A 13249-nucleotide genomic window follows, 5' to 3' on the forward strand; every position below is an offset into this window, starting at 1 on the left:
GCATTGTTTCAGCTCAGAAATGACCCATAACACCCTATTGATTCATTCTTAAACTCTGCATTTATTAACTTGCAGCTGGACTCTGAAACTCCTGCCCCCACAATGGAGTTGTAAGCACAGTGGGGGAGTGGAAAGGATTGTGCTATAGCACAGTAAAGGCCACTCAATGGAGCAATAGGTCATAGAATGCTCTAGAACTTAGCACGAACCCTAGGTATCATCCCCTGATCCTTATCCTCCATTTTTTATCTGAGGAATGTTACCTTGGCCAAACTAGATGACTTGCCAAAATGACCAGACCAAAACTCAAATAAAATGTTCCATTTTTTCAATTCAGTGTTCTTTCTATGGCACAATACTCCTTCCATTTTGCAATAACTATGTTATTTTATAGGTTCATGTTTCTTGACATAATATGAGTATTTAGTCTCATACATTTGTATTTAAAATCATTGCCCATTCACCTATTTAACTTTACAAGGAAGCCATCCCATTCTTTAAGGTATTACCACTGGGACTGGTAATGATACGGCAAGCTTGGCAATTATGTCAGACTGGAATTGTGGATGGAGAAAAGGGGGGTATTTAGATGTTTCAGAATTTTCTTTTTTTTTTTTTTTTTTACAAAAGTCATCATGATAGAGCAAAAGAACCTCAATTTAGAGAAAAAGAGAAGTTGCCTTAGGTTTCAAATACTCAAAGCAAGGGTTGGGAAAGGATGCTTTGGCTCTTCTCTCTATATTTTCTCCATTGGTAATTGCATGACCTCTTTGGTTTTAACTATCATGGCAGGCAGGGAGGAAAGGGGGGGCCACTTTCCAAAATTATTCTTTCAACTATCATCTCTTATGTGTCCGTTCCCTTTTTCCAGCTCTCCCTAAGAGTCCTTGCCCAGGACCTCTCTAAATGTCCAGGACAGGGCGCCTGGGTGGCTCAGTGGTTGGGCCGCTGCCTTCGGCTCAGGTCATGATCTCAGGGTCCTGGGATCGAGTCCCGCATCGGGCTCTCTGCTCAGCAGGGAGCCTGCTTCCTCTCTCTCTCTCTGCCTGCCTCTCAGTCTACTTGTGATCTCTGTGAAATAAATAAATAAAATCTTTAAAAATGAATAAATAAATAAATAAATAAATAAATAAAAAATAAATGTCCAGGACATTTAGATACAAAATGTCCACTGGGAAATCTATGTGGTCCCTCTGTCAGCAACTCTTCCATTCAGTCTATCGTCATCATCATCATCCTACAAAATAGACACAAAATCATGGTGCTTCTCCCAAGGACCCATTATTGCTAATTTCTACCGCTTCTACCTTCCATTTTGGCCCATCTCTGTCTCTTCTCCTGCTCAAACCAACTGAAGTGTTCCTGGAGCCCTGGGCATTCCTAAGAGAGTCCCTTTTATATTATTTGTTCTAGACCTTTTCCCTATCTGGGAACCCCTTCTACCATTCTATAATCCAATCTATGTCAGCAGTTTTTTTTCCTAATGCCAGTTTCACATAGCCTTCCTGACCCATTCTGTCAAAAGTACTCCCTACCTATCCTGAACTTTCCATGATCTTACTCTTTATCTTTCTTATGGTGCCCTTAGGGCTTAACTGAAATTATATTTGTGAGTATACAGTATATATCAGGCATGTATGTAGGCACTTTATATACATTTTAACTTAATCCTTTCAGCAGCCCTCTAAGACCTAGAAAGACCCCTAACTAGAAATCATATTTTACTGGTCTTGGGTATAGCTCGGACATGGGAATTTTTTTTTTTTTTAAGTAGGCTCCACACTCAGCATGAAGCCTAATGCAGGGCTTGAACTCATGAATCTGAGATCAAGACTTGAAATGAGATCCAGTCAGTCATTTAACTGACTGAGCCACGTAGGTGCCCCTGGACACAGGACTTTTAAGTACTCCTAGGGTAATTCCAGTATATAGCATGGTTGAGAATCACTGGTTTAACTCCAAATCCATTAGCCAAATATTCTCCAATAGTGGGTATCACTTTTGAAGCTTTAAACAACAAACAAATGCTAGACCCTAGCCCAGTCCTGCCGAAGTAGACTTCTAGGAGACAGCGTCTAGGAATCCATATGCTGATAAAGCTTCACAGTTATTCTGCCACATAACCAGGATGGAGAGCCGCTGTCTTTGTCAGACGCATATCATCTTCCCATAGTCCTAGTTTACAAGTAATTATACATGTCTCTTCCCACTGTGTAATCTGTAAACTCTTTGAGGACAGGTTTACATTTGAGTCACTGTGATCTGCTCCCTTGCACCAAGCAAGGTCCCTTGCACATAGTAAGTTATAGAAACTAAAGTACCAATATTATGTCCTTTGATGAAGAAAACAAAGATACCTTTACATAGTACTTCTTCTATGCTGAGTTTTTAATCTCTACTCTACTGACCTAGAAAGTCACTAAGTCATTTCAGTTCTCTGAGTATAACATTTGCATCTCTGTACAATGCCAGGGCTAGGACTTGAACTCAGATCTTCTGACAATACTTTGGCCTCTACACCTCAGGCCTTCAAAGCAACTACAAAGTGAACAACTCAACTATCCATGTGTTCAGATACCCGCTGTCAGACGTGTTTCTAAAATTTGAACCTAACCTGTCACATGGGGAAAAAAAGGTTTGCATTATGAAATGGATTTGGAAAATACATTAATTTCAACCCAAAAGTAAGTATGGAATAAATAGACATGCTTTTTTTCTCACCTCTCTCACCTCCAGAGGTACCTATAGAGAGACAAACATACCCTTTAACATTTCCTAACTATTTAGTTACTCCATTAGGGTTTTTTTTTTTTTTCCTTCATCTTAGTTTGTACTGCTTCTCAAAGACTTTTCAAATAACCTGAACTTCTGGTTATAATTGAAATCTTTTTAAAGATTCATATACAGTTTACTTAAGGTAGTAAATTGATATCTGGTGTAAACTTGTGATGTTTCATTCAATATGAATATGCACATAAATATAACAAAATTGAAATGAAACTCGAACAACACCTAGAAACCAGGATTCTAGGCTCTTTTTGCCATTTCTGAGCTAGGTGACTCTGGACAGGGAAGGAACTTTCCAGAAGCCTCTTTTCCACCTGAAAAAGTGAAAGGGAGAAGGACCTAAGATAGACCTTCCTACATTTTCTTCCGGACATCAAAATTTATGATCTCTTAAAATAAGAAGAACTCATTTATTAGGCTTTGGGTCAAGATTAAATTAGTCACCAATCCTGACCCACTAATCAGTTGATATGGGAAGGGGCAAACAAAATTATAATGAAATTTGGACACTTCTTCACAAGGTAGAAAGCATTCACCTCCATTATCTCTTTTCACTTTCATAACATAACCTGCACAACACTTCTTATTATCCCCATTCCACAGAAAACTGAGAAGCAGATGGCTGAGTGACTTGTCCTGGGTAACAAAATCAGAAAATGACAACTATAGACCCCCCACGGGACCCAGCTTTTGTCCCCTTTCAGCACTTCCCCCGCTTTCAGCACTTCCGTGACCACAGGCAATGCTGGAGATGGGGACCCAGGTCAATCTGACATGGAGACAGCTCCCCCAGCAGCCTCTGTGCCTTCCCAAAATGTCTTCTAGCCCAGAAGCCCATAAATTGCTTTAGAATAGAATACCAAGTGAAGATTTATTTATCATATCTTTTCTGAATGCATATTTTCTGGAGCATTTATAGATCTGTTTTTCCAAGAAGCTGAGAGTTCCTGATAAAACACGACAGATAATGATAAATGAGCATCTATGTTAGCCTAGCTGGGGGGAGGTCCAGGGACTGTTAACACCCCCCCTGTGAAGTTAATCCCATTTCTTTTAGCCATTTCTTTATTAGTTAATGAGGTCTTACAAAAATGTGTGTCTGTGATGGTGTTTTAGCATCCTTGCCTCTAGGAACATTTTCAAATATTCATCAAGTCGCTCGTCTGACCAAAGCTTAAAGCAAAGGTGCATTAAGTATGAATTCTAGTCAACTTCAAATGTGGGTGGTCACAAAGCTCCTCCTGAAATAGCCCCCTCAGTAATCCTCCTCACTGGTATCTCCACATCTGCAGCGCTGGGTGCAAATGTGAAGGGGAACCAGGGAAAAAAGGTATTATTTAGGACACCAGGACTCCGAAGGGCAGCCCCATAAGCTTTGATCCTGCCTCTTGACTGACAGCAGTGTGGCTAGCTTTTGGAAAACTGAATAACTTAAGGGAAACAAAAACAAAATGAAAAAGGAATGACCAGTCAAGCCCCTGGGAAGGAGAGCAGAGGCTCCTTGTTAATACTCCTAGAAGGCCAGTTCCCACTTCCCACCTGAGTTCCTTATAGCAAAGAGGGAACCATCAAAAGATGTCTTGGTGCTCAATGGTACATTTTTGGAGAGACAAACCAAAGACAGAAACTTGATTAACAACTAAACCAAGCTCCCTGGTACGGTGAATCACCGGCACTACGTCTACAACCTCGTTTTGGCGGGTGCCCCACCCCATAGCACGATCCTAGGAACACAGCTAGAGTACGCATGCGCACATACATGCGTGTGTATCTCCAACACCATCCTCCCCCGACCCGTCTACACACACAAGACTTCCATCCTCCCAAAGCACACAATCCTTGATGCTTTTCCACCCTTTCATGATTTTGTTTCCTCAAAACATCACTTAAGGAAATTGACATTATGGCTGGCCTTCTATGTGTAGTTTATAAGCAAAGGGACTTTTTCAAAGGGCATCTGTAAAAATATCATTTCAAATGTGTGAGGAAGATGAAGCCCTTCTGTTTGATTCTGGATGGCTTGGACTATCTGTGGTATACTTTGTCTAAGAAGCTGAAAATGACAGCCCAGCATTCTCACACCTGTCTCTGCACAGGTAACCAAAATCGGGCACCAGAATGGTGCAGGTTTCCTGATCCTACTTTAGAACAAGCTTGAGGAACGAATGATGGGCCAAAGTCTTCTGACCTTCAACCCCAGAAGGCAGTGCCATAAATCACAGAAGTACTGGTAGCTCAGTGCTTTCTGACACAGAAGATCCCATTCATGTCATTGCCACTAAGACTTATATTCACTGGAGTCTCTTGGCCTTTTGCATGATCAACACCCACCGCTCCCCTGCCAAGTGAAGGAAAGCTCTGGGCCATACATGTGAAAGGAGATGGCCACTGTGATCCACTCAGTACAGATATGGAGACACACAGACATCATCCATTAACAAGGGCAGATAATGCAAACATTTCCTTTTGCAACTGATTGCTCAACTTTCTGGTCATTTTAACTGGTTATACACTTCATTGCAATGTTTAAAAAAAAAAGAAGAAGAAAGAGAAAAGAAAAGTAAAGAAAAGAGAGAGAGAGGGAAGGGCAAGAAAAAGTCCTGAAAATAGCAATAGCACAGTAATAATTCTGCTTTGAGTAAAGCTCAGCCTATAATATTATTTCTCTTTTGTCCCTGCCTCGGGGACATTGAGAGCACATTAACAGCCATTATGATTACAGAAGATACAAACTAATGTTGGTTGTTCCAGATGTAATTTTGCAATTTCTCAAAAGAAATACTGTTCCGTCCCAGATGCAAAGTTGACTGTGTCCTGTCCTTAATGTTCTATTACAGGTGATTCACATAACAGGCCGGCTACGACTGAGGGTGTCCCTATCCCACGGGAGGACCGTTCCCAGCCAAATCATGGGTCTTGTGGTTGTGGCTCATGCCCTGCCTCCCCCTACGATCAATGAAGTCAGAATTGACTGCCATATGTTCGTCACTCGAGTAAATATGGACCTCAATATCATTTACTGTGAAAATAGGTACTTTGTTTTTGTTCTCATTTCCTCTGTTGTATGTTCCACATTGGTGAAGGCTGGTGTTTGTGGCAGTCTGAAGGATTTTACTCTCCCAGTGAGGCTCATTATAAATCCTGATCTTATTTTTAACGGCTGCTTGGACTGACACCAAACATGCTTTTTATTTAAAATTTACATTGCTGTCCTGATTTACGTTAGGGACAACAATGGAATGGATTGGGATACCCAGACATCCATAGGCTATAATTAAGACCCATTTTGGCCGAGAACCCACGGAGAGAGCAGGGCTGAGACGTTCTTGGCAAAACTATACCAGAAAAGGTGTCTCCTGCTGCCTCAGTCAGGCGTACTTCCTGTCTCCTGTACGGGCCCAGCCTCAGGATGACCAGTGTTCATACAGCCTTCAGCACATTGCCTTAGCTGCTTGCCGGGCTACCCGTTACCACAGACCGGGTGGCTCAAGCAACAGACATTTATTTCTCATAGTTCTGGAGACTGGGAGTTCCAAGATCAAGGTACAAGCTAATTAGTTTCCTAGCAAGAGCCCACTTCCTGGTTGCAGATAGCACTCTTCTTGCTGGTTCTTCACACTGGGGAGAGCGAGAGCTCTGGTCCCTTCCTCCTCTTATGAGGACACTAATCCCATCACGGGGGCTCCATTCCCATGACCTCATCTTCACCTAATTATGTCCCAAAGCCCCCCCCCATACTATCACACTGAGTGTAAAGGCTTCACTGTATGGGTTTTGTGGTGGGAGGGACACGTGCAGGCCACAACACATGGAGGGGGGAAAAAACGAGAATTCGAGGCCCCCCAGAGGGAAAAGGATGAAAAATCTGCAAAACTATTAAATAAAATGTTGTAATCCTGAGGAGTTTGCTTTTATAAATTAAATTTTTAAAAGAGAGAGAGAGAGACTCGTCATATAAGGACTTGACAGTCCTTCCTTAACACCGAGCTTTGATAAAAGGACTTTTTAACCTCTGGTTTAAAAGTTCACTTTTTCCATTAAGCACAAAGCAAGGGACAAGGAAATGGGACAGTGCCCCCTCAGACCTTTCACCCACAAGTCACCAGCCCATCATCAGACCGATTTGAAGAAGAGAGAATCAGTGGGCACGGGGAGAAGAGGGAAAGAAGCTTCCATGATATCATTCAGTCCGCTGGTGCCACAGGCAGACTCACTGAGGCGGTTTTGAGAGGGTGCTTTTGTGGCACAGATTATGGTCACACACGGTCACTGAGCCCTGATAGTGCCCTCAGGGGCAAAATGAAAGAGCGAAATGGTCAAGCAGCTCAGGTAATTGACCTCTGCAGGGCCTAGCCAAGAGGAATACGGCCAGCGTCTGCGTTCAGTATGCTGGGAAGCTCTGAGGATGTTGAGCCCAAGTTGATATGCCTACCATTTCCAGTCAAGATTGGATCCAGAGGAAGGAATCCATCAGGAGAAAGAGACACCCACCAGAGCTATTAACATTCCATGGGGTAGAAGAGACCATGAACCGTCACTCTTATTTAACAAGTAACCCTAAATCTATTTTTTTCAAGTTTGGTTGGCAGTTCTTAAAATTTTTAGAAAACTGACTGTATACTTGGGTTGTGTGTAAGGTATTCTGGAATGGCAAAAGAGTATCGGGAAAGACAGACAAAAGGATTTGCTACGGTGAGCAAGTGATAATAAAGATAGCGTTTGTTAAACACTTAGCTACACGCTCGGCAATGTGCAACCGTCATTATATACATCATCTGCTTTAAGCTTCAGGACAGTTCTGTGATCTAGATGGGTGTTGCCATGGCCTTCGGCACCCTTAAGCAATTTCAGTTTAGAGAGAAAGGGTAAGTGAGACGCCCAAGGTCACAATTTGAACTCAAAATGTGCCAGATTTAAAAACCAGGCAGTTAGCTACGTGTGGGCCTTCCTGCATTCCCCTTCACTTTTTTTCTAGAGAAGTCAGACTAAGTGGTAAGGAAGCCATCAGACTAACCACCATTAAAGAACACAGTTCTAGCCCACAAAGCTGTTTACTCTGATGAAAAAGATAGAATGCTAGAGAGGGAGCGCCAAAGCAGGGAGGCACATAGAAAGTCTGATGACCTATGGCTTTACCTCTTCAAATACGTAGGTTGGGCTCCCTTGATTTACATTTACTACTGTCACTCCCTACGAAAACCAGAGCGTCATCTTATTTACCTGCTTCCGGTGATTGTCCTGTCCCCAAACCCTCACTTCATTTTCATTCCTGTGATCACAGATTGATTAATTCTGCTCCATGGACCTGAGTGCCTTTTGGTGCCACTCCAATAATTGAGATCATTTTCTGTGACCCACTTTAAGCTTTTTTTCTTCCCTTTAAAGGAAAAAAAAAAAAAAACACACACACAACTTTTTTCCACAACCCCTTATTAGCCAATATAGTATGGCATTATTTCCCAGCTGAAGAGGATAGAAGTTATTTAAAAAGGACTCGTGTTAAAAGAAATTGCTTGCTTGACCTGAGGAAAAAGCATGCCTCATGTGCCAGGCACTGTGCTATGCTCATTTCATTTCATTCATCAATCCCCTCACCAACCTCCTAAGTTATTTTTACAGATAAGGAAACTGAAGCTCAGAGTACAAGATGCCATCAGGATCCCGCTCCTCATATAGGTCATCAGACTGGTCTGGGGATTTCTACACCAGTATTAAGATGTCTCTGGACACTGAGCTAGTCACGCTTGCCACAGTAACAGGTTCTGTACATAGGAATACGTCAGATGTTTTGAAGGATTTCATTCCAATAAAGCATAAACTAAAGAACGTCTTCCCTAAAGTATCACTGGCTTTTTCCCAGGGCCTATTGTTTATCTAAGGAGTTGCTAACTAGAAACACAAGACCTGTCCTGGCCTCTGCAGACCATTCTTCTCCTCTGTTCCCTAGGAGGGCCACGGACAAAGCCGACAGCAGATGCCTTCAGGGGAGCTGGCAAATTTCAGAAACACCAATGAGGGCCTTTTAATGACATCCTTATTCACTCATTTGCAGAAAGGGGGTGTAAACTGTGCTTGGAAAGCAGCTAATGGTTTTAGGAAAACACCAACTAATCTGCTTGGTACCAGAAAACCGTGGTGTTAACATAACTCTATATTGTCCCATTTTCACCTTGGCTTACCAAGAATTCTAGTCTGGCCAAAAATCTTACTTAATATTTAACATTAGATGTCGAGAAATCCACTCCCTGGGTAGTAACTTTTAATTATATTCCCCATTATTCTGGCTCGGTTCGGTTCAGTTTGCTTTAGTTCCCCTGCCTTGAGGGGGGTCAAGACTGAGCTCTCCGACCATGGTCTCTCAGGTTTCTGAAACATGTCATTTCTAAAGACTCACTCCTATTTAGAGCGAGTGTGAGCCCTAAACGATAAAAAGCACAGGGATGGTAAAGAGAATAAATTAAACAGAAGATATATTCTATTTTGGACCACCCAAAACCAATCTGTACCTGGACAGGGAGGACGATAATAAGCATGTTGACGTCTTTGTGTAAATCGGGCAGATTCCCCCAACCTGTTTTCCAATTGCCATTCTATTTTTCTGTGCTCCTGCCCGAGGACATTGACGTCTGGACAATCAATGACACAGGCTTACACACACGTACTGCCTCGCACAAGCCTGCAGAGCTGCTACAATGGTTTAAAAGTTTCTGTGTGGAATCCACCACAAAGTACCAGTTAAAAGGGCCAGGAGTGAAAGCCGAGCTCCCAAATGACTAAGACTGAAAAAGATAATACCCCCAGGCATCTGTATGTCTCAGCATTTAAATTATATCCCTTGAATGCCAATTTGGACTTTGTGCCAAGAAGCGGTTGAAGCCCTTTTTTCATGGAAATACCCAATAGAAGACCAATCTGTTTAAATGAAAGGTGTCTCTAATCATTTGGTATCAACATAACATGTTTTTATTTTATTACGTAACCTTGAATTATCTTGGCCTCTAATGAGGATCTTGCATTGTTACTGAGTCTCAATAATTTCATGGAATTATGTTGTCCAAATGCTTATTCTGATGCCAAAAAAAAAAAAAAAAAAAAAAAAGGAAAAGAAAAGAAAAACCTGTCTCATGACTTAAACGCAGTTGCTGGATCGAGCACATCTCCTATTTTCAAAAAAGTCCGATATCCATTGAAGAAATTATCTTCTCTGTCCGGAAAGGGTTTTCCCTCAAAGTGCCACCTCCTGATGGGTACCCCCAGTATAAGGAAAACTGTAAGGGGACTTGTTTCTCAGTCATTGAACAATTTCTGGACTTCCTGCCCGCCCCCCCCACCCCCACTGAATCCCAGCCTGTGTTCTTCTCTCTGCAGGATTAGTGATTATATGGATCTAACCCCTGTAGACATCGTAGGGAAGAGATGCTACCACTTCATCCACGCTGAAGACGTCGAAGGCATCAGGCATAGTCACTTGGACCGTAAGTACCCCCTGTGCATGGGAACAGCCTGGCTCGTGTCAAGTCTCTCGGATGCTTGCTTGGTTTCAGGGCGGATTTCTCCCTTCATGTCTCGTGTGTACATTTGAGATGACGGTCAGCGTGCAGTGAGAAAAAGTGAGACGTAAATCACTTCAACTGGTGTTGGAATTAGATTGGAAGTTGGAACTCAGGCCCGCAGAAATTGCTGGATCTTTGGGTCCTTGCCCGAGGTTTTGTGGTCTCTCGTGCCCTCTCTCCCATGAAGTGATGGGGGAAGCTCTGCCTTAAGTGCTTCCTTGACCCTTTCATTTTCTAGAGAGCGAGCTCCACGCTGAAATTTGTGGTCTCTGTTTGAAGATATATGTGGGAGAAGGCAAGTTCAAATAGACCAGAGCCTACAGCGATTCCTACTTGACGGACCGCAAAACTGGGGCAAGGGGGAAGCTGGGGCACAGGGGCGGAGCACATCGGGTGTCCACAGCCGCTCTCAAAGGTGGTGTCTTTTCACTGTATTTCTGGAAAGGGGGTTATTCTGAGGAACACTCCCGAGAGAGAGAGAGAGAGAGAAAGACTCATCTCAGCTCTTTAAGTCTGATTCCCAGCTCCTGACCCACAAGCTGACCTCCGAGATGACTTCTTTGGCATTTAAAGACAGAGGGACCAACCGTGCTCTGGCTGGGTCTAAGCCAAAACTCCCACAAAGCATCCCATGCAACCTTCCCTCACCGGACTCAGTGGGCTGTTGCCACCGTGTGTGGAAGGGCTCTGACAATCCCATAAGGCACAAGGTACTGGTCTGCGGAACCTCATAGGAAAAGGCTGCCCTTTTTCCAACCAGAGGTCCTTTTGATAACCGACCAGCAGTCTCTTCCTCCGAAAGATGAGGGTCTGACGAGCTCATCCTCTCAGAAGGTTCTAAACCCAGTTCTGAACTCTGACTTTAAATACATGCAAGGTGCCACCAGTAAGAGTCTATACCTTGACGGTCAAGTTTTCCTCTAGCGACACTAGCCAGGTGGCCTTCATATTTACTTCCTCTCCCTTTTCTTGCCGTGGCTGAGGAGAGTGGTCTCAGGTCTTTCCTGCCCTTTGCTCATTTTTAAACTCCCATCTTCAAAAGCATAATGCCAAGACATTCAGTCAGGCAGAGTCTCAAAGCTTGAGCGTCTTGCAGCATTTTTTAACCCTGCATTAGCAACTGACATGGGACCAAGTTCAGTGTCAGATTTTGTATGTATCACATCTCTGGGAAAAGCCTGCCTGCGAGGCTGCTCTCCGGCAGGTTCTACTCCCAGCACTGAATGCGTGCCGTGGTATTGCACACCAGGGATTTAGGGAACACACTTGTTGCTAAGAATGAATGGGTGTTGTGCATGGCAGAAGCAGATGGCTCTTCAATTAATTGGGGGAAAAAAATGATGCTGTTTCCTGAAAAGAAACATCAGGTTCTTTGTAGCTGGGAATTTAGAAAAGATGGAGAAAAACTCGAGATCTTTGGAGGAAGCTCCAAGTGTATTTTTGGACCAACATATGCCAGAGATCCAGGCTTTAAAAATGAATATATTGTCTTTGGGACCCTGCCGTGGACCATGTGTGTGGGGAGAGAAGGGTGCTTTTTCATTTTGGAATCTTAATTGAGGTCTAACTTCAGAAACCCAGTGCTGACAAAAAAGAACTATGTCATCCCCAGTTATTATTTGGAAAACGTCATGCTATCTCTCTGAGATTTGATTTACAGCTTGAAGAAACACAATTCCTCAGGAACAGTGAGCTAGGGCAGTTCATTTCTTCCCATGAAGCAAAGGTCTCCAACAAATATGCTTGATGCCATTCTTTCCGATTTACTTTTATCTCATTTTCAGTAACCAGAATAATTTGAGAGTGCTGAAAATAAACAACTCCGCCATTCACTATTGTGCTAGTCACCTAATTTTTCTGGTATCGTGCCAACTAATAAACAGAGAAGGTATGCTTTTAAATTCTGTGATTTTTTTCATTACTTGATATTGACATACTGGCTATTGCTTTATGATTTAGCCTCCTAACAATGATTGAGTTCACTCTTTCAACTCATCCACACGACTTCTAATTTTAAGTTCTTTTAATAACCTCAAACACATGAAAAACAAATAAAATGAGCTGATAATTCTGCACAGTAAAATACACTTCACATATTTAGCTATCACGCTGTGGAATAACTCCACAATGTCAAGTAGCACACAATTAGTAAAACTGTAGGGGGAGGAAAAGGAGTGTTTTGATCCTGAAGAATTTTGATCCTAATCAGATTGAAATTTCAACATTCTTGTAGTGCTTAATATCTTCAATCACACACACACACACACACACACACACACACAAATCAAACTGATGCCAATGTCAGGTTTTGCATTCTGTGACTGAAATAAAATGCTAAAATATACAAATGCATCTCGCTTTGTACAATAAACATTAACATCATTATAAAGTAAGATTGAGTCTAAAATTGTGTGATGGAATGTCTGATGTTTACCTAATTCTCAAACCAAAGCCAGCCCAGAAACAAAATGACAGAGCATGTAATAAGTCTTGGTTGTGTAAACACTGGAAGAAAAGGCAAAAAGCACAGGATCCTCCTGTCCAAAGCAGTAGGCTGTTAACGAAGGATGCCTCAACTGTACCTTCTTGGCAGGAGAAGGTCATGGCGACATAGAATCAGCTGAAGAATAAGATAGAATTCTAAAACAAAGGGACGGTTCAAAAATAAACCACATTAACTATTTAGCTTTTCTTCCTAGAGCTATTGGCACAATTCCTGTTTCTGTGCAAGAAAGACAGGTTTTAGCCAGCTGATAACATTTCCTGATATTTTGATATCTGTCTTATGCTCCAGTTTACAGATAAAAGTTGAAAAGACTCTATAGTCTTTGATAACTCAAAATGCAATCTTTATCACTTATATCTTTTTCCTAGCATAGGCATCTGTAAATCCATAGATGAACTTGTCT

General features: G+C 42.3%; 1 protein-coding gene and 1 long non-coding RNA gene across 2 annotated transcripts in view; one reads left to right on the forward strand and one right to left on the reverse strand.

Annotated features, from left to right (window-relative positions):
* The window catches only part of NPAS3 (neuronal PAS domain protein 3), an 840712-nt gene that overhangs the window by 808886 nt on the left and 18577 nt on the right, over window positions 1-13249 (forward strand). The window contains 2 exon segments of the mRNA XM_032344010.1: window positions 5625-5818; window positions 10156-10262. Of these exon segments, the coding sequence (XP_032199901.1) occupies window positions 5625-5818; window positions 10156-10262 (301 nt within the window).
* LOC116591251 overlaps window positions 1-13249 on the reverse strand; it is a 210024-nt gene that overhangs the window by 109160 nt on the left and 87615 nt on the right. The gene's annotated exons all lie outside the window — the stretch shown is intronic.

This window comes from Mustela erminea, chromosome 5 (genome assembly GCF_009829155.1).
Source record: "Mustela erminea isolate mMusErm1 chromosome 5, mMusErm1.Pri, whole genome shotgun sequence".
NCBI classification, from domain to species: Eukaryota; Metazoa; Chordata; class Mammalia; order Carnivora; family Mustelidae; genus Mustela; species Mustela erminea.